Source organism: Octodon degus, unplaced genomic scaffold (assembly GCF_000260255.1).
Source record: "Octodon degus isolate 3935 unplaced genomic scaffold, OctDeg1.0 scaffold00131, whole genome shotgun sequence".
In the NCBI taxonomy this organism is placed as follows: Eukaryota; Metazoa; Chordata; class Mammalia; order Rodentia; family Octodontidae; genus Octodon; species Octodon degus.
In genome coordinates, this window is record NW_004524707.1 from 6,706,939 (window position 1) to 6,728,781 (window position 21,843).

A 21,843-nucleotide genomic window follows, 5' to 3' on the forward strand; every position below is an offset into this window, starting at 1 on the left:
TTTGTATCTGTGTATTCAAAGTGGTTAGGATAGATATATAGTTACATTCTCTTAATGAATAGAATGATTTGTTCTAATGGTGTTTGTAAATGGTATATCAAGTCTGCATCTTGTACAGCAATTAACCACTAAGAAGAACGTATGCAGTGTGTTAATTATTGAAACTGTCCTACCGATTTGATTTGAAACTGTCTCATTGCTATTTGTTTATCAACATAATTATGCCAAAAAAAACAGATTAGTAGGACAGTTTCAATAATTAATACATTGCATATTGTTGTCTCCATAGTGTTTATTCACAGTAAAAGATGGTATCCTGTCAAAACACTATTAGTACAAATCTTTCTTCTATTGAACTAAGAGAAAGTAGCTGTATATCCTAACTGTTTTGTATATACAGTTACAAAATGGTCCTTCATTTGTATCCTCTTTTTTTGTTTAGTTTTGTCAGAGATGGGTATTCCATTGCCATTTAAATATTTTAGGTATGTGAATTCAGCAAAATAATGTAATATAGTCCAGTAGTCCATAATAGTAGTGTGTTATCCATAGAACTGGCAATGTCAGAAGTTGTTGACTTGAGCCTTTTACAGCTCAGCATATTAATACAGCTTTACTTTTTATTCCTCAAGCAAAACAACTTTAGAGAGGAAAACTTCATTTTGACTTCAGTCCATTGTTTTGAAAGAAGCAGTATATCATTGCCCAAAAGCAGAGCAGAAAAGAGTTGTTCACATCATGGCAGCCAGGAAACAGGAAACAACAAAGAACCAGAGAGGAAGGGCCCAGGAAGAAGATGCAGCGCCAAGATCACAATCCCATGACCCACACCTTTAACTGGGCCTATATTCCTGTTTCTATAATGAATTCCTATTTCAATAATGGCATTGATAAATTGATTAATCTTTCAAATGGATTAATCTATCAGTGAAGCTACAATCACCTTCCAAAAACTCCACCTGTGAACTCACAGGACATTGGGGTGTCATCTTAGGTCTGAGCCATAACAACTGTAAAACACAATAGCAAACAAAAAAGTAATAAACACTGAAAGCAATGTTCTTAAGTCCAACTTCTGCAATATCCTTCTGTAGAATCAGAAAAGCCACTGCAAATCCCTCAGAGTTCCTAGTAGAACTCTAGGTTTTGTAGAATACAGTACTACTATAAAGCTCTCCTTTGACATTTATTTATTTATTTATTTATTTATTTATTTATTTATTTATGGAACCAGGGAAGCACTTATTCTATTGAGCCATCTCCCCGGCCCCTACTTTGACCTTTATGAGAACAATACTTATCTTTATATACCTGGGTTTCCACTGAGAGGAAAGGTTGTCCACTTGCCCCAGAAAGAGACCTCTCTTCACCCTCCTCATGTCGACCTCCATAGTCACATTAAGCAAGTTGTCAGCAGGTACCTAAAGAGCAAGAAGAAGCCAATCTGTGTGCCTTGGCTTCTTGGACTGTCCTGTGCCTAGTGTGGAGGGGTAAGAGAGGCCTTGAGCTACATATCTCCTGTGTCACTCAGGACGTACTTGCACCAAGCCCTTCAGATCTCTGTCCTGTTGGCTCTTGCATCTTACTCTGGGAGGAGATCAGTGACTCAGGGTCTAGAAGCCAAGTTCTAGGCTCTAAGAAGAACACAAATGGTACTGGCACCTCTATAAACTGTAGTAAGAGAATTGGTACTGTATCCTGACCCTCATTTGACTCCTTCAGACTATCTTCAGTTGCATAAAATTCTGGAAGGAATTAGAATAAAATGGGCTCAAACTTATCAGCAAAAGTCGAAGCCCCAAGATTCCAAAAGTCTCCTGCTTTCCTGACTCCTGGCATATTAAATTACACTGGTGAGACCCTGTAAATTCCTCCAGAGGAAGAGACAACACAATCCCTTCCAGACTGCTTGTTTTTGTGAGTCTTTTTCACCTGTTTTCTTCTTTTTATAAACATACTTTTAGAAGACACCAGCCCCTCTCATGTCTTCGTGATAGCTAGCACAGTCAAAGCAACACTAAACACCTGAGTTTGCACTGCAGCCCCAGGAAGCTCTGCCTCCTCACATTCAAGCTCTGTGGAATCTGCTCCCCCGAATCTGGGTAAGTTTGTGAATTGTTTCCACTGCAGTGGACGATGTGATGCTGATCCCAGTTGTAAGCCTCAATATCTAGTGGCTTCTGCTTTGCATTCTGAGGAGCCACAAGCTGTTCTACAAGTCCAGCTGTGCTTCTGGAGAGGCCATGTGGGACTCTATCAGCAGAGGCCACCTAGTGAAGGCCAGACCCTGGGATTGCATGGAAAACCAATAGTCAACAATGAAAATCAACAAGAATACAAGGGGTAAATACACCCTGCTAAATTCTTTCCCCTTCCCCTTCCCTAGCAATTTCTAGGGTTCCTAGAGCACCATTTGAAAGAAAAGCTGAACTGAAGCTGGTTTCTAGTCACAATGCTGCCCATAGTGAGCTGTTGTGGCTGAGTCACTTCTGCTCCGTGGAGCTACAGCTGTGGAGAGGATGCTGAAGTAAACCTCCATGCTAAGGGCAGTGACCAATCTGGCTGCTGAATAACTGGCTTTGTACCAAAGAAGAATCAGATGATACCTATGCAGACTGCAAGCCATCCTTCCATACAGCAAAACTAACCAGTCATTCCCTAAAATTTTACTTCTTATGATTGAATCTATACACCCTGAGTCACTTCAAAAATATCAGAAATGAGTTGAGCATGGTGAAGCACACCTGTAATCACAGCTACTCTGGAGGCTGAGGCAGGAGGATCTCAAGTTTGAGGCTAACATGGGCAACTTAACATCTTAGCAAGATAAATAAAGCATAAAAAGGGCTAGAGACATAGCTCAGTGATAGAGCACTGCACCAGCAATCCCAAGCTTCTGGGTTAATCATTAGTGATAGCTGGTTAATCATTGCTTTAAAATGTAGAAATGTTCACAAGACATAAATGCAGAAATATATTCAAAATTTTATATTCATATTTTGGATCACCTGGGTTATCAGGTTTTTGCTCACTGGAACTGTTTAGATTTGGGACATGGTGTGATATTCAATATTAATGCAGAAATGTACAATATTGTCAAAGGAGTCTATGGTAGAAATCAATATTGTCAAAGGATTCTACGGTAGACATGAATCACATATAGGCCTATTTGTATATATTAAAAATGATTGCATTTTTGGAATCAATAAAGTTAAGTCAAGAAATATGAGATTTAAAGAGAAAAATAAAAAAATAGTAGGAAACCAAAAGATAGATGGTTTGCAAATCAGGAGGGGGTCAAAGGATAGAAGGAGGCTGGGAGAGGAGGGACAAAAGGGGAAGTAAAAAGAATTAAGACATGTTATGTACAGGCACTAACTCCACATGATAAATCTAATCATTATATTCAGTAAACTTAGGCTAATAAAAATATTCAAAATTTTAAAAATAAACACAAGAAGAAATATGCTCCACATATGCATATAATTGTCCTTCCACAATCACAAGTAGCTGGTTTCAGTAACACCCAGGATGCTGAGATCCACAGTTGTTCAAGTCCTTTAAAATGGTGTGGTGTTTGTTCATAATCCTCGTGTATCCTCCTCCATATATGTGAATCATCTCCAGACTGTTTAGAAAGCCTACTACAATGTAATGCTGTTTTACTGCATTTGGAATGCATGGACACTGAAGGAAGGAGCCTATCCTTTGCAAGCAGAATGAGTAACTTTCTATCAGTCAACACTGAGCCTGCCTTTAAGTTTATGTTTTGTAAAATGATCAAGTCCCTCCTGTCCTGTTCCATAAGATATGCAGGCTCAGTCTGGCTGTGCTACCTTGATTTACTCACTGCCTCTCTTATAAAAGTCCCCATCTCCAGGTTTTTGACGCAAATTAGCCAGATACTACTGCCTCCTTCTGAGTCTTCCTACTCCTTGTGGGTCAATAGCTCCCCGAGAGCATGCAATTAGACATGAGGCTTCCTAAATTCAACCTTTCTCAGCCAACACAGTTTTCCTTTGGTTCACAGAATAAAACAAACATTCTCTAAAAACTGAAAAGATTCCATTCTCCCGTCAGGAAAAGTTTCTTCAACTGATGGAGCATGAGCCAAAACATTCTGAAGTACTTAGATGTGTCAACATCATGCAAATAAAGTATAACACAGAGATATCTTAAAAAGAAATTATTAGAAAATTGCTTTTCATTATACTTACCACAAATAACAAAGGAGAAACTAACTGAAGCAATGACTTAGAAAAGTGACTCAAGTAGACAATTATATAGACAAAGTACACATCCCTCAGGCACTTGGCACGTATGTATTGCTTTCTCCAACACTGGCTATTGAGAGACCCACAGTGAGTGCTTTGCAATAGCTCAAGGTATTTTTCTCACAAGAGAACATATCTTTCTGATGCTTTGTGATATTGTTGTAGGCAGGTGCCGGTGAGATAGCTCAGCAGATTGAAGTGCCTGCTCAGGCAAGCTTAGGCAAGGGACCAGGGTTATATCCCGAGCACCACATGACATACCAGCCACACCCCCAGACGCACTGAGCCAGCCACAGAGTCCTGCATGGTGGTGCACACCTGTAATCCTAGTGCTGGGTAGGCTGAAAACAGGAGGATCACTGAGTCCGAGCTGTGCAGTGAGACCCTGTAACATATATATATATATATATATATATATATATATATATATATATATATTAGATATAAATATTATATGAAGTCAGACAGGGCCAGGCCCTCAAGGAGACAATATGGAAGACAAGAAGACTTTGCAATTTTGGGAGACAGACCCACCCCCCTGTGGGCCAGACCTCAAGACGAAAGAGTAAATAAATGCAGCAAGGAACTTGCCTAGGAATGGGCATCAGGGATTGATATTCTAAATAGGTATCAATCTCCTGGAAGCTAGAGAGAGTCACTGACCCACCTCCTTACAGGAAAAGCCCATTCTGTATTCATCCCTGTTTGCTGTGCCCACTTGCTATGTGACTCACTTGCCCATTTGGTCCTGGATTTAATCAATTTTACCAGAGTAATTGTGCTTGTAATCTCATTGGTTGACCATAGTTTTGTCCCACCGCATGCCCACTTAGTGCATTCCCATGTTTTCCACCTTGGACCTACCTCAACTCCTGGTTTTACTCTGTAAAATTCCTAGAAAAGACAGCTTCCCAAGCAACCACTTAGGTCCTCCTTCTGTCCCTCTCTCAGACAGGAACTTTCTTTCCCCAAAATAATATATTCTGCTTTTGACTTCTGTGGTTCCTAAAATTCATTCATTAGTTTTAGAGAACATGAACTCAGCCCAGGTATCTTTCAGGTTGGGAATTTCATTCCCCATATCAACGTTATAGGCTACAAAAGGTGTCAGCATTTTTACAAAAAGAAAGTTTCAGTAAAAATACATTTTCCTTTATTTTAGAATGATGAAATAAAAAAATAATGATTGAGATAAATGAAGAGAACAAGAATTTTAGACAAACACTAGGAAACAATAGTTTGATTTACATAAACCTAAAGAAAATGCATGCCTTGAATTACTTTTTTTAAAAAGACAGATGAAAGTGTGGTACTACTTAGGACAATGTACAGGAGAGAATGAAGAAAAAAGGAGACAAATATGTATGACACAACTAAGTGAAATATCAAAAATCTTAATCTCAGCTAAAGTTGGATTGAGGCTCTCTTGTGGGTTTCAACAATAAAATTCCATGACAATGACGCTTCTAGATTGTCAAGGGTCCAATCTCAGCACAAAAAAAAAAAAAAAAAAAAAAAAAAAACTGAACTAAGAGATTTGATAGTTATTTGTTTTGCCCGTATTTTAACATCCTACAGAAATACATTTTTTATTAAGCCAGTAAATTATAATTGGGAGAGAGATTTCAATTTCAAAAGCAAACTGAAACACATCATTTACTGGGTAGTTACCCCTGAGCAAGTGGTTTCAGAAGCATAACGTTCATCTTCACTCAGCATCAAATTAAGGAATTTAAAACAATAATAAGAGATGAGTCAGCTTCAGAAGCAGTGTACAAGAGTTGTCACTGGATATTTTACCTAACAAGAGGTCAGTGTATGTTCAACTATTACTAAGAAGGATTTCTTTATGTGATCAGTCGTTAAGAAGTGGTTCAACAATTTAATCAATCAGGTGTCTGATACTCATTTTTATAGTCATTATATATGGTACATTGACATGAAGTTTTACTCTATCATTGAAAAACATAGGAAAAATTCACTGCCAAAAGTTTTTTTTTTTTTTAAAGTGATTCAAAGTACGCATTGTAAAATATTAGCTAGGACTATACATTGGATTTCTTAAAATTAGTTTTACATTTGCCTCCTGTGTTATTTTAAAACATTCTTATGTAGGACAAGCTATCACATTAGCATGAATGGAAGGAATTTTGGAGCGGCTCAGTTTAATACAACAAATATTTACATCTCAACTGTGTCCCGGGCCTGGAAGGAGTGCAGGAAACACACCTACCCTTTTACAACTATGCCCACCTGCTTATCTAGCTTCACCTGCCCTACTGTATATATCTGATAACTCTGCATCCCACCCCTACCCCTACCAGTCAAAGAGACTAAGCCAGGAACAGATTATCAGCCAAAAAAAATGCATGAAATTTGGAGTCTGTCTCAGAAAAAGAACCAAGACATTGAGGCTAAGAGGTCTGTAGACATCTTTGACCAACACATGCTGGTAACCAAACAGAGAAAATGGCTCTTGAGAAGGAAATGGGGAGCTAAAAACAATGCACACAGGGAGAAGCAGGCCAACAGGGAGGAAAGCATAGATGGGGCAGAGTCAGACAGCAAAGAGGGACAATGGACAGCAACAGAAGCAGACAGTGACACAGACAGACAAAACACAGGCAGCAATAGACATAGTTGGTGACAGGCAAGAAATGGGAGGAAGAAGAGAAGAGAATGTGAGGGAATGGAGGGACACAGGCATGGAGGGGAGGTAGGCCAACACAGTGTCAGACTGATATAGGGAGAAAAACTGACCTCAGGTGAGTGACCTCCAAATGATACAGGGAACCTCCAAATGATATAGGGGAAAATGATCTCCCGACCTGACCTGGATGAGTTCATGTTCTCTAAAACCAAAGAATGAATTTTAGGAACAAACAGAAGTTATGATCAGGATATATTTATTGGAGGAAAGAAAGCTCCTGTCCAACAGAAGGACAGGAGAGGTGCCGAGGGGGTGGTCCCTGGGAAGCTGTCTCTTCCAGGGACTTTCATAGTGTAAAACCATTTGGGGCTGAGGTGGAGAACATGGGAACTCGCTTAGGTAGGCATGAGGTGGGACAAAACTATGGCAAACCAATGAGATTACATCACCATTGCTCAGGTAAAATTGATTAAGTCCAGGACCAAATGGGGAAACAAGCCACATAGCAAGCGGGCATGAATATAGAGCAGGACTTTGTCCAGTAGTTAGCCGGTAGTAGTAGGATTAGTGATTCTTCCAGACTTCCGCAGGGTGATGATCAATCCTGGATGCTAATCTTTAGGGAGGTCAGCATTTGTTCAATTTTTGGTCTTTAGGTCTGGCCCACAGTGGGAGCATCCATCTCACTCACAGTTGCAAGGTATCTTGTCTTCTTTGTTATCTCTTTTGAAGACCTGGCCTTGTCTGACTGCCTATAATATTCCTATCTAATTTGGCTGCCTACAACAAGACCACGAGCAATACCCAGCAATGAATGAGAGATCAAGAGACTAGGAAATCATAGAAAAGAGACCATGAGATATCAAGGAGCCAGGGACCAGGAACCAGAAAACAACTGAGACTCAAAAAAATTACCAAGCATCAGATGCTCTGGGCTGTTGAGCTGGAGAAACAGTCTCAGAACCGAGGTGTCTCGCATGTTCCCCCAGCTTGACCCAGCTCTCAGGATCTTTCCCACACCACCACTCTCAGGATCTTTCGTGATCCTGTGTCTTCCAAAGAGTAGAACAAGATTTTCTCCAAAGTTCCCTGAGTTACTTCAAGATTGAATCTGCCAAGGAGGAATACAACTGCCTTCAAATCTTCCCATTGAAATTTCACCAACCAAGAAAGATTAAACTCATGTCACAGAAAGAAGCTAACCATCAGACAACACACCTAGAAACTTTATCTCTAGCCACTGTATATTCTCTGGGTTCATTCATTTTCTCTAAAAATCATTTACTATCTTTCTAAAGTTTCCTACAGTTGCCATTGCTCCTATTTCTCTCCCCTGTGAATATTCAACCATCAGATACTTTGAGTGTCATATTTTGTGGCTCCCATGAACATGTGCACATTAATAGATTTGTTATGCTTTATCTTACTAACTTTTTATTACAGGGTGTAAGCCATTTAGGATGGACAGGAAAATAATCGCCTCTTTTCTGCCCCTATAGTGAGACACAGAGAAAAGAAGAAAACCAGAAAATCCTGAGAGAAGCTGTCACTAGAGATAACAAGTAAGACCAAGGGCCTGAGAAGGCAATGAGAAGAGAGGAATAGGAAAAGTGGCATATTTCCTGAAGCCAGCCTGAGTGGAGCATCACCTCTGGCTGTTCTAGAGAGGAAAGGAATACCAGGAGAATGACTAGAATTAGCACCTCCTTCTTTTTGTTTTTGTCTTTTAAGTGTCAGTTATCATTTCAAAACAGGCCAAGTATCTATTATCTCCTTCTGGAAAGACAACAACAAAGAGCAAGGACACTAACAAAGGTTCTACAATCTGAGGAACAGGATCTCAGGATAAATCCTGAGGGGATTTCACTGACCTTATCAGACCCAAAAGCTATAACTCTTGTTGCATAGGTCCTGCTTTACCTTGGTCTTAACCATCTAGCAGAAAAGTATAAAAACGAAATATAAGAAGTAAAGCCATGCTGTTATGTTGAGCTATAGGAGACTCAGGCCAACAATTTCTGACATTGCCAGTCAACCAGAAGACCCAATACTATTATGGGCTACTGGACTCTTTTAGAATATTTTGCTGAGTTTACACACCTATAATATTCAAATAACGGAACTTAACCAAAAAAAAAAGGGGGGGGTATACAGATGAATGTCCATTTTGTATCTGTGTATTCAAAGTGGTTAGGATAGATATATAGTCACATTCTCTTAATGAATAGAGGGATTTGTTCTAATGGTGTTTGTAAATAGGATATCATGTCCGCGTCTTGCACAGCAATTAACCACTAGGAAGAATGTATGCAATGTGTTAATTATTGAAACTGTCCTACCAATTAGATTTGAAACTGTCTCATTGCTATTTGTTTCTCAATAAAATTATGGAAAAAAAAACCAAAAAACAGGGATCCCCCCACAGAGAAAGAGCTTACCAGAGGAAAGGTAGGTAGGAGACGAGGTGTGAAAGATGGTTGTTTTAAAATCCCAGAGGGATGAAGCCAAAGCAGAGGTTCAGGGACCCAGCAGTTTCCAGGAGAGATAGGATCTACCAGTGCTAGGGGACTCTGCAAGGCAGGAACTGGACATGGACAAAAACTGGGAAACTATCTGAAAGTAGGCAGGGGAAATGCCCAGCAGCACTCCTGCATGCACACTGCCACCCACATATATCTGGAGGCCAAGCATTTATCTCCCAACCAAAGAAATGGATGGAGTTGTCACTGAAGCTGGGTGCTCCAGCTGTAATGCTCATTGGGATTACTTGGATGACCTATGGAGACACAGGTAATGCAGACCCTGGCAGAGTTTCTGATTCACAAGGCATGAGGTAAGGCCCAAGAGTTTGCATCTCTAACAAGTTTACAAATTCCACTACTAGAAATTAACCTAAGACAATTTGTTTAATCTGTTTAAACTGCTGTTTCTGCACTTGCAAAATGGGAATAATGAGAACATGCACAGAATAGCTATAGAGAAAATTAGAGAAGATATATATACAACCTATGGAACACAGATTAGAAAGGCTATTTAATATTTCCAAGGTTTTCATTACAATTATTAATTATAAAGTGATTATAACTAGTTTTAGCTGGCCTCTAGTGTCTTCAATAAACCTCCTATTTAATTATGGTCTTTCTTGACTTTTAAGAGTATGAAGCAAAAAAAAAAAAAAAGACAAAAACCCCAAAACAAAACATGGTAGTATTCATTAAGCCTGTGGACAATGCAGGGGAAATTCCTGCAGCCATCATTGTGTTGTAGACAGCTAAGTTAGATAGAAATACTATAGGCAGTCAGATAGGGACAGGCCCTCAGGAGACAATATAGAAGACAAAATGACTTTGCAACTTTTGGAAGAGACAGACACCCCTGATGTGGGCCAGATCTCAAGACAAAGGAGTAAACAAATGTAGCCACATACTTCCCTAAGAACGGGCATCAGGGATTGATATTCTAAATAGGTAGCAATCACCTTGAAAAGGCTAGGAGAGTCACAGACCCAAACCCCCACAGGAAAAGTCCATTCTGTGTTCATGCCCACTTGCTATGTGACTCACTTTCCCATTTGGTCCTGGATGTAATCAATTTTACCTGAGCAGTTGTGCTTGTAATCTCATTGGTTGACCATAGTTTTGTCCCACCTCAAGCCCACCTAGTGAGTTGTCCTGTTTTCCTCCTTAGACCTGCCTCACCTCATGGTTTTACTCTATAAAAATCCCTAGAAAACACAGCTTCCCAAACAACCCACTCAGGTCCCCCTCTGTCTTTCTCTGAGACAGAAGCTTTCTTTCTCCTAATAAATATATTCTGCTCTTAACCCCCTTTGTTCATAAAATTCATTCTTCAGTTTTAGAGAACACAAACTCAGCCCTGCTATCTTTCATGTTGGGAATTTCATTCCCCTATACCAATTGGGCAGAACACAAGTGCTTTTGTGTTGAAGGGAATGTCTGGGTGCATATGCCCCCTTCAAGTTCAAGACTGATGTTGGTCTGGACCAAAGACTGAGAAATACTCTCTCCAGAGTATGAGTACCTGGTTCTATTAGTCAGTCACTGTGACATATTCAAATGGATAAAGGAACTATTTACAAAGGATTGGGTCAGATAGGAGTAGTAGCATTTTGGCAATCTGGTGGTTCAAAAAAGGCCTGACTTACAGCATTTGCCAATGTTTAAGTGTCTATATTCCTTCTGTGGCAGGGGGCAAGCTACTAAGGGGAAGTCCCTGAACCAAGGCAAGGGCGACTACTCACAGATGGAGACTTGAAGCCTCCCTGCCCTATCCAAACCCAAGGAGGTTGAGCTAGAAATGTAACCTTCAGCCAAGAAAAAATGTTAAACTCCTCTGAATTTATAGGAAGGGAAGCAGGAGAATAGACTCCACAACCTCTCTCTCCCTTCTATCAGTTTAAACCAGCAAGAAACCAGAAAGCAACAGGCCAGCTGAGGTCATTTACACAGGTCATCCACCCACAACAAACTGCAAAGATATGATTGGCCCTAGCCATCTTTCTGTTTAACAGAAGATGTATGAACAGCATCCTGGAAGTCTCTTAGTAGGACCTTAATGATGGTGGCATTGAAGTCTAATCAATCAGTTCAAAAAATGCAACAGGGAAAAAATGTAAAATCTATTTCACTAAAAGAACTTACCACTCAAAGTATCTTGAGTCTTTGCCATGGTTATAAAGTTCTCACCTAAGATATGCTTTCTCAGTCCACTCTGAATCTAAGTCAAAGTGAAGCAAGTGATGCATCTCAGTAAACCTCACCAATATGGTCCAAATGACTCAGCCCTAAAAGAATGTGGATGAAGGGCACCCACATCATTGTTCTCAAGGAAAAGGAAGGAGCAGGAGAAGCCCATTTCTCCTCTTCACAGAAGCATCTGATATCAGAGCCTTTAAAGAACCATGAGAAACAATGGCTTTGAGGCAATCTCACTTATTACATTAATAATGATATTATTACATTAATAATGATTCAGTTAATCTCAGAACAACCGTCTTATTCAATGCACAACTAATCAAGAGTTGTCATTTTAATTTTCATAATGAATAATCTTAGCAAAAGTAAGCAAACAACTTATCTCTACAATGCCCAATCAAAAGAATTTTAAGTAGATCAGTCATTAAGTGAAGAATTTGATTGTTAGAACAGCCACCATGAGAAGTAAGGAAAATGCTGCCAATTGGCCAGACCTCGATCTAGTCAACAAGAAGCACTTGCATAAAGAACAACCAAAGCATCAATCAAATTTCAGCACCCAGGAGCCTGAAAATTCACAACAGTGGCCAAGCAATCTTCACTCCTCTGGATTTAGTCTACAGGATCTGGCTATCCTACATCCAAACTCACAAGAAATAAAAGGCTTAGCTGTAAAGCCTAAGAATAGCCTTGGGTGAGGTATTTAGAAGTGGAAAACATGTAGTAAGTGTTGAGTAAGTGTAACATCTCTTAAATCTTTGGAGAGATTTATGATACACCTTGGTCTTCACTATGGATTCTCCTGAGACCAAACATCACAAAAGTCCCACTCATGTTGGTTCCTGGGCACTGTGAGGGCTCAGATGAAGTCCACTGTACCTAAAATATTGAACCATAATCTGGTTTTTGCTTTTTCTTTTAATTTTCCTTTGATCTTTGATCCCTCCACTAAATTGTACCCTTCCTACAATCATTTATTTCTTTCACTAAAGGAAAGATAAATTATACACTTCCTCGTTCTCTTGCCCTTCCAGTCCTAATTCTTACATAATCTCTGTCCCCAGAGTTTACTGCTTCTCAGTTTAGGAAAAGGAATCTCCTAAATACACACCAAAAAAAAAAAAAAAAAAAAAACTTTTAAAACCCACAGCCCCTGCACGTACCCTTTGCACATAATTCTAAGAATGAGAACAAGTCTTTCACGTCATTCATGACCATGTGTGAGGGAGCTCACAGGGAGGATGTTTAAACATCAGTAGATGCTGATGTTTCCCTAAGGACAGGAGTTAAGTTTTGTTTTCATTTTATTATGGTCATGTGCTCACTAGTAAAACAACCCTAAATGACCCTGTTTATTGGTTACTAGATTGCTTGAGCAACCTCATTATTAAACAAAAAAGGATGGGAACATTTATATAAGACTTGGTGCATAGATTGGTACAAACCATTTGGAAGAGTACTTGAAACACCTACCATAGTTAAACATATATGTCCTAGGTGTACACCGAGAGATATGTGTCCATACACTCCAAGAAACTTGTACAAGAACGTCTGCAAAATAGCAGCAAATTGGAAACAACCCACATATTCTTAAAGACCAGGATGGATAAATGAAATATACAGTAAGATCATACCATAGTGTTATGCAACACAGAACACAAGTCAACGAGACAGGCGACCATGAAGAGAAATCACTAAGTGACAAGAGAGTGCATGCTGCATGATGCCATGCACAGTGATCCAGAAAAGAAAAGAAAAGAAAAAAAGAATAAGCTGTAGAGTTCAGGAATCCAAAACAAAGTGGTAAAATACAAGAATATGCAGAAAAATTATCACCACAAGATCCCTTTGGGAGAGAAGCAAGGGAGTTGGGATGAGGAAGGATCCCAGGGCTTCTAGAATTCTGGCATGGTTCTGTCTTGACACACAGGTGGTAACACGGTGTTCACTTTACAGATATGAAAAAAAATGGTGCACAAAAGTTTTTTGTGTGCTTTTCTATTTATAGTATTAAATGGTTTTTTAAAAGTTTAAAATTAAGATAAGAATCAAGCAGGACAAGACAAGACAATTTGTTAAATAACAAAAAAAAAGAAAAAAGAAAGAAAGAAAAGTTTATAGCTGGAAAAAGCAGTGAGCAAGGTTCATTTTGTTCCATTGGACAAACTTGAATGAGTGGCACTTGTAAAACAGCAGACTTGGAAGAGATCAAATAGCAACAAACAATGAGTGGTTGGCCGGGTAGATAGCTCAATCATGCCTGGCAAGTTCAGGGACCCAGGTACCACACGCCATGCCGGCCCACACCACGTTGGCCACTGAAACTGGGTGTGATGGCACACGCCCATAATCCCAGCACTGAGACTGAGCTAGGAGAATAGCTATGAGTATGAGCTGCGTAGCAAGACCCTGTACCAAATAAATAAATAAATAAATAAATAAATAAATAAATAAATAAAATTTTTAAAATGAGTGGAAAGAAAGAAAAGAAACTATCTCAGCTACAGTTGCTTTGTTTGTTGTTTTTGAGACAAGTTCTCACTACATCCAGGCTGGCCTTGAACTCCAGGGTGACCTGGAAACTGCACTCCATTTATCTGTTTCCCAAGTGCTAGGATTACAATCATAGGCCACCATCCATAGCTGCTTAAAAACAGAATTTTTCTTATTAAAAAAGTGAATACCTGATCTCTGAAGCTCACCAGACATGGGCTGGACAACTGCCAAAGGGGAGGGATATTCCAGGGAGGACTCAAAGACTACAGGAAGCGTTGTATAGAATATCTCTTCAGACCTAAGATTCTAGGGTTCTATTTCCAGTTTTTATCAATTATAGATGTGCCCACTGGAGAGATGGCTCAGTAGAATAAGTGTTTGGCTGGCAAGTGCAAGGGCCTGAGTTCAATCCCCAGTTCTGAAAAAAAAAATATAGATAGATAGATAGATAGATAGATAGATAGATAGATAGATAGATAGATGGATAGATAGATGTGCCCACTTAGAAAAACAAAATAAAGGCCCAAATGTCCTGGACCTACAAATTAAATAGGGTTTTTTTTAATAACTGGCCACAGTAGATTTTTAAATGCTTACTTTCAAGTCATTAACTGCACAAAATTAAAAAAGAATCAAGACATTCCAAAACAGTGCTCAAGGAACCACTGTCAAACAAAAAGTCCCAACATGAAGGAAGATCTGCTGTCAGAAAAAAGGAAGCCAAGAATTCAGTTCACCCATGTGTTTCTCAAAAACATATATTCTTTTGAGATAAATTATCAAAATAGATTGGCTTCATAAAAGTCATGGCGTTCAGAAGCTTCACTGCCTTTCATTAAATCTCAAGGCTCCAACCACGCCATCCTCCAGGTAGTATCTGCAGCTAGACTCAACAGTTGGACAATTTCAGAGAAAGACAGGTAGAGGCTACCTTGGAATCTAGGGCAAGAAAAACAAACACTGTTGACCTGGCAATTATCCAGGATGTCACCCATTCCTTTTTCAAAACCCTTGTATTTTAACCAGTTTTCTGTTTTATAAATATTGCCACGACTCAACACATCTATGAGGAGATACAACATTACCCACAGCTCTCATTCTGTTTGCTAACTAACTATATCAACAACCTGAACCAACTTAACACTGTACAAAAACACAGCTGACTTAGCAATCTGTAAATTATACATGTACATAAATCTGTACAAAAATGCGCTATGTTTCACTCCTGTTGATGTGTATGGAGTCTTATTGGCACCTATAATTGCTTGATACAGGTTTCTGCACATAAAACATATGTTTTTCCTAGAATGGGACCATTTAGAGCAATATTTTTGTACTTTCTTGGCTCTAAGGTCTGCCAGCTGTCCTAAGACAGATCTCCTGTTTACTTCGGTGAGCACTCTGACAAGTGCCTGCAGATTTAAGCAACCATCAAAAAAATATTCTGAACAACACTTTCCAAATATGACTATGGAGAAACAGGCTGACTTTGCCTCTGTGGCAATGAAGTCAATAGGATTTTAAACAATCACTGATACCATCATAAGAAAAACCATTGTGTCTGCTGCCTACTTACAACAATCAAAAAGAAAATGATAATCACCAAATCTTTCCTTCAAGTAGCATTCAAAATGTATTTCAAAAACAGTTAAAATAGTTTCTAGAGCCAGCAAAAGCAGTAAGCATCTTAAGAATGTTTTTCAAATACAATGGCAGGCTGATGTGACAGTTGCAGCCACTTACTGTAGAATAGGCCCAAGATCCAGCAGGGTGGGACTTACTGTGAGGACGAAGGTGGTGGGTTTCTTGTTTTCCACTATTCCCCAATGTTCAATAAATGTGTTCAGTAAATTTTTGTTGAATAAGACAATAACATTCCTGGCTTGTCCCCATTCTACCTTTCCCTACCCTTTTCTAACTCTGCCTCTTATCAACTGTAGGTGAATCACTTAATTTTAGGGTTCTTAGTTCTTTAAATGGAGACACTGCCCCTCCTTTGCTGGCTCATGAGAATTAAAGGTGACAGACTATGGAAAGTGACTTGGGCCTTCAATGCAGAGCCCAGATGTGGAACATCCCCCATCTACTGCTTACTTCTGCTAAACCAATGATGAAGTGAAAAGATTAAAGTTTCTTGAAACATGATTGGCCTCTCTTTTGTCCTATTATTCTGTTTGAATATGGTAGTGTGGCCATTAGCCAAAATAGATGTTGTTCTTCTTGTTATAATATTCTGCTTAGTCTCCACTGGGAAATTATGCTTCTTTAGAGAAAATAATGGTAATACAAGGAATGCTGTTGCATGATACGTTACAAAGAACATGATGCTGGGGGTGTATCTGTTCTGTCCTTAAATATTTAAGGAAACTCACTTGCATCAATTTCTCTATACAATGATGGGGAAGAAGAGACAGACTCAATAGTATCTAAAGTCTATCTCATCCTACAGCTCTATTATATTCCAAATCCCAGATAGGCAACTCACTCCAAATAAGATCAGTTCTATTACTCATTAGCATATGAGGTATTTAAGGGATAGCAAAACAGTTCCACAGATCCAGGTACAAGGGTGGGAGAAAAAAAACACAGTGCTATAACAAGGATATGTGCGATCCTCAGAAAACTACAGCCTCAGGCACTATTTGCTCTGCCATTTTCACAAAGTCGTGTTATATTCCTAGGACTCAGTTTTCTGATCTGTAAGAGAGGAACAATAATACCAGGTAGGGCTGTTGTGGTAAAAATCTAATAGAAAGATTATGAAGTATTGCTCTTTAAAGGTAAAAGGCAATTTAAATGCTGTAATCTCCAAAAATAGGTTGGTGGATTTTAGAAGGAGACAATCAATATTTTTAAATAGACTTTTTCCATCACAGTAAAATAATGCATGTAGAGACTGTGATATTTCTTAGTGTTCACTTTTTTGTCCATTCACGTTCAGGGAAAATAATGAAAGGGATCACTAAAAAAATATAAATTCCCCATTTCAAGATGAGCATTTTTTATCTGAAATAATAATTATAAAAGTTCACCAAACTTGTCCAAGATGCTTTGTTTTGTTGCTGATTAGTTAACTGAAATCAAGCTGTTGGAACCTGGTGCTGAGATGAAAATTCCAGGGCTAAAAATACTCCCAGCCACTGACTCTATTGACACACTGTTTGTGAATATGAGGGGAAGGTGGCTGGAGGATCATCTACAGGGGAAGGTATCTGCTTGCTTGGCCCCAAAATCTCAAGGTCCTCTGGCAAACCCAAGAAGCCCTAAGACTGCTGCAGGTAGGGCTCTCTTCCTGCTCCTTCGATTCACAAACTCACACGGCACAAATTAGATTCAGAATGTCCCTTGAATGTAGAGAAACTATAGTGGATATTTACGTGAAAATTATGTCACCGACAATGAGATCCCAGAGTCTCAGCAGGCCAGCGACAATTACAATAACACACAGTAAGTCTTAAATGAGAAGTTTCTTTAAAACCTATAAACACCTCCTGCTTTCTTTATGGCGACATAAAGTTTATTGTGGCTGTTCCATTAGACACTATTACTCCCTTGCCTTCCCAGGTAATGACTGGGACCTTGCCTAAAAGCCACCTCGGCTCATTTGAATAAGGAAGACCTTGAGGGGAAAGATAACTGACCAGAAACCCTAACACTCTTATTCTTAAGAAACACAAATTTTTAAAATGATTATTTCCAAGAAAATATGTAGCAGATGATGATTTGCTATTTTAGCTGACATTCTTTTTTCTTGTAAGATAAACTTAAATCACTTTTCATTGGAGTATTTATTAGTAGTACAAGTTATTTTTCATGCCCTTCCCCTAACTTCCTAACTAAATCCAAATGGAAACTCATCATTTAAAACATCATCTCCTAAAGGTTTGGAAACTGTGATATTTACACATTATTAAAACCCACTTCCTGAGTTAGCTCCTCGCGCTCTCTTGGGAGAAGAATGTCACTGACTCTGGACCTGAGAAGGTCCAAGCGCCTGCCAGCGTCTCGGGCTGGGGTACCCCTCCTTGCACCAGCTGAAGAACGTGTGCAAGCTGCACTCTCAAAACAAGGACTGCTTTGCAAGTGCTTTCGCCCAGGTCGCTGCACTGTGGGACCAAAAGGCGTTTGAAATCGTTCGCTCTCTGCTCCTGCTCCCAGGACTCTGGTCTTTAAAAGGGCTTCATGCTGCTGTTGATCTTAGCCACAGGAAAACAGTGCTGACTACTGGCTGCCGGGCGAAGAATCGATCCATGAGTTTGGGGCTCCATGGGTGAGCAGGACTTCACATTGGCATTTGTACCTGTAACCATTTAGCTCACTCTGTCCCTCACTTCCCCCCAGTGCAGAAAAACCATTTGACCAGCCTGTGTCAACCTCGAAGGGGGTAGGTGGGCGAAGGTATGGGATGAAGCAGACACCCGGCCCACAGCATGTCCCCGGGTCCCCAAGTGTCTGCACCTCCGACTTCCAGCTGCGGGCGTGGACGCGTACACAGCCGCATCCCTGCACCTGAGCGGTCTGACCGAGTCGGCAGTGACTGGGGCCGGCTTCCCTGGCTAGTGGCGCCTGGGGCCGCTTCGCACGCAGTCCCAGACCCCGAGAGGGCGGCTAGCTGCGGGCACTTTCCCGGGACTTCGCACCGCTCCTTCGGAGGAGACGCTGCAGGGCGCCCTGGAGCTCCCCGACCCCGGGCAGGGGCGCCCCAGACTAGCCCGCCCTGCCCACCGCCCACCGGGAAAAGCGGCCTCGGACGCCCGCGCACCCCGGTGCTGCTGCATCTGTGGGGACCGAGCGGCGGGTGGTGCCTGCAATGAAAGCATTAAAATAAAAACCCTGTGAAACCGAAACCCGGACGCACCCCTTACCATTGGACCGCCGGACAATATTCTCCAGAAACGTGTTCTGCGGAGCCACCAGTCCCCTCCGGCCGCCGGCCATGGTCATCCTCCCGGCGGCTCTCACCACGGCAGGCAGCTAGGCGCGGGGCCCGCGCGCGATCTCGGCTCGCAGCGCCCCATGCACCCCCCGCGCTCCGGCCGCCACCGTGCGCCCTGCGCCCTCCTCCCGCCACCCGCCCGCCGCCCGCCACCCGCAGCCTGCGGGTGGGCGGGGGAGATGCGAGCGCAGATCGGTGGCGCCCCCTACCGGTGTCCCTACCTTGAGGCTGCGAAGACCCAACAGAAGCCCGGCAGGGCGGGAGGGGGCTGGCACAGCAGAACCCCCTACCCCCATCCCATCCCCATTCCGCCCCACCATCCCCACCCCTGTGTCCAGAACACGCAGGGCACTGCAGGAGCTGCACTTCGTGAATTCACCCTAGCAAGAACCCTGAGGTATGACACTGTGTTCCTGAGCTCTGCTCCAGACAGGCCGGGACCTCTGGAACACCTTCCGGCTCCACCACCCCAGCCCCCAAGGCTTGCAGGCTGATCAGTGCCAGGTTTGGTGTTTTACCAGTGATCAGTAAAGTTGTGGGAGAGCAGACTGATAGAGTGACTGACAGGCTCTGCTCCAGAGTGGGGACCTGAGTAAGACAACCTTAGGCACAATGGTGTCCTCTACCCAGCAAATACTTTAACATCATCTCATGACTAGCTTGTGAATTAGGAACAGGAATGAACCGCCTGAAAAACAATAAAGCCAAAACTGGCCTCCAAGTGAGTCTTGGGGCAGCTTCCTGAAGTGCTTCCCGAAACAGTTACACAGGCAAGGCTCAGCCTGGCATGAGGACCAGGGAGGCTCAAGGAACTGGCGCTTTGCACCATGCCTACCCCTAGTGGAGATCCTGGGCACCCACAGATTCGGGACATGAGCCAAGACCCTGCTCTCTTGTTCCAGAATCCTCACAACTGTCATTTTGCTACCATATGTGAATGCATGTGGGGAGAGACTAAGCCCCTGCCTCACAGAAGAGATAACACAGATCACGGGTCAACACAAAAGTGCAACTGACCCTGACCCCCACTTATCTCAGTCTACTGTCCTGACACATTCTAGTATGTTGCAAAGACACCCTATCTCAGTTTGTTCATCTCAGAAACAAAAATGAGTTCCTTGCCAGCAATGTCCCAGTCATTGTGAACATCAAAGGAGATCCTGTAGGGGAAAACACTTTAAATCTGAAGTACTACACCAAGGTCAGACATCATCATTCATGTGACTAACAAATTGGGCCATTACAAATACAGTGTCGCCCTCTGGCTACTCGCCTGGACATCAAGTAAGCAGATGTCTTCTGTAGCAGAGAGTTGGATGAGGCTGGCATAGGCTTTGAAATGGAAGCACTGCATCTCTTCCACAAGATAGCACTACCCATCCCATTAGGCGCCTGTTCAGAGATGGATTCCTGAAACCCTAGCTCCGTCTAGTGGCCCTTCCTTCTATTACAAATGAATAAGGGCTACTAGTTGAGAACTGGACTCAGAAGGGTGTTTCAAGCTGAGCTGAGCTAGTGTGGTGTCTACCCACTCCATCTGATTAAGTTTATTTGAATAGAACTCTTAGGAGAAACATGCCTGGGAAGATTTTTCTAGACAATGTTAAAGGGCTGACAAGATAGCCCCACGGACTAAGCACCTACCTGGCAAGTGAAGGGACCAGGATTTGATCACCAGCACCGCATGCCACACCAGGGCAACCCCAGGCACGGTGAGCAAGCCACCAAGACTGGGCATGGTGGCACATTCTTATAACCCCAGCAATGGGGAGACTGAAAACAGGAGGATCACTACCAGTCTGAGCTACACAGTGAGACCCTGCACCAAAGAGACGTTAAAAACTCATCAAGTAACCACATAATCCTGCTTATGAAAAGGAAGATTTTAAAAGAATGGGAGTGAAGTATCACAAAGTTAATAAAATTCTCAAATATCAATAAGCTCCCATATTCCATGGCTAAGATAAAAAAGAAACCAATAAGATTCACTTGAGGTGAGAAGTGTGAAAGTCTGACAGGCTACAGATAAGCAAAAGGGACCAGGAAACGCCTTCTGTTTGCAGTGTGCTGTGACCAGATCTCCACTGGAACTTCATATGTCTATGTGTATAGGTGCCCTTTGAAGATTGTAATTTTTAGTGGCACACTTGAAGAAATTAAAAGACCTAAACTTACAATAAAAGGCAGCTATCTACTCCTAGTATGACAGCGTTTGGGAGTCTGTGAAAGCATATACTTCTGATCTCCATTTGTCACCTGGCCCTCAACACATCTGACTATTGACATGGAGTCAGTTCCAGAATGTTCCATCCTTCCAGGTGCTGCTTATGTGGCTCTCTGCCCTGTCCCCTCTACAATCTCTTGACACCTACTCCACTTGAACTTCCTCTGACTGTCAGAGCAAACCTTAATCTTGTAACTTCACCAACATTTAGTGACAGATTTGTACAGGATTCACAATATACCACTGTGCCCTAGTGAACCAGTGCAGAGTCCCTGTACCAAGGATAACATAAGCTGCAAAACTCTCTCCAAATTGGTAGAGGAGTAAGATATTTTCATTATAAACAGCTCCTAAGTTCATGACCACCAAATCAGCACTCAAGAAATTCCAAAGGATATCTTAAAAAGAGGCAATAAGGAGTCCTAGCCCAGGTCCGGTGAGTGTGCAGAGAGTTTCCTGCTACCCTGCGCCTTCGGGACCAGTCCCAGCCCAGGCGCAGCGTGGGCCGGACCCTCTCCCAGCCCCTCGGGCCGCCCCCCACCACTCCG

At 41.6% G+C, this 21,843-nt stretch overlaps 1 protein-coding gene across 1 annotated transcript in view; it reads right to left on the reverse strand.

Moving 5' to 3' along the window:
• The window catches only part of Kcnh1 (potassium voltage-gated channel subfamily H member 1), a 468,268-nt gene extending 449,122 nt beyond the window's left edge, over positions 1–19,146 (reverse strand). Inside the window, exon 1 of the mRNA XM_004641166.2 lies at positions 19,001–19,146. Within this exon, the coding sequence (XP_004641223.1) occupies positions 19,001–19,079 (79 nt within the window). The 5' untranslated portion in view covers positions 19,080–19,146. The remainder of the gene's footprint in view (positions 1–19,000) is intronic.
• Between the last annotated feature and the right edge of the window lie 2,697 nt (positions 19,147–21,843).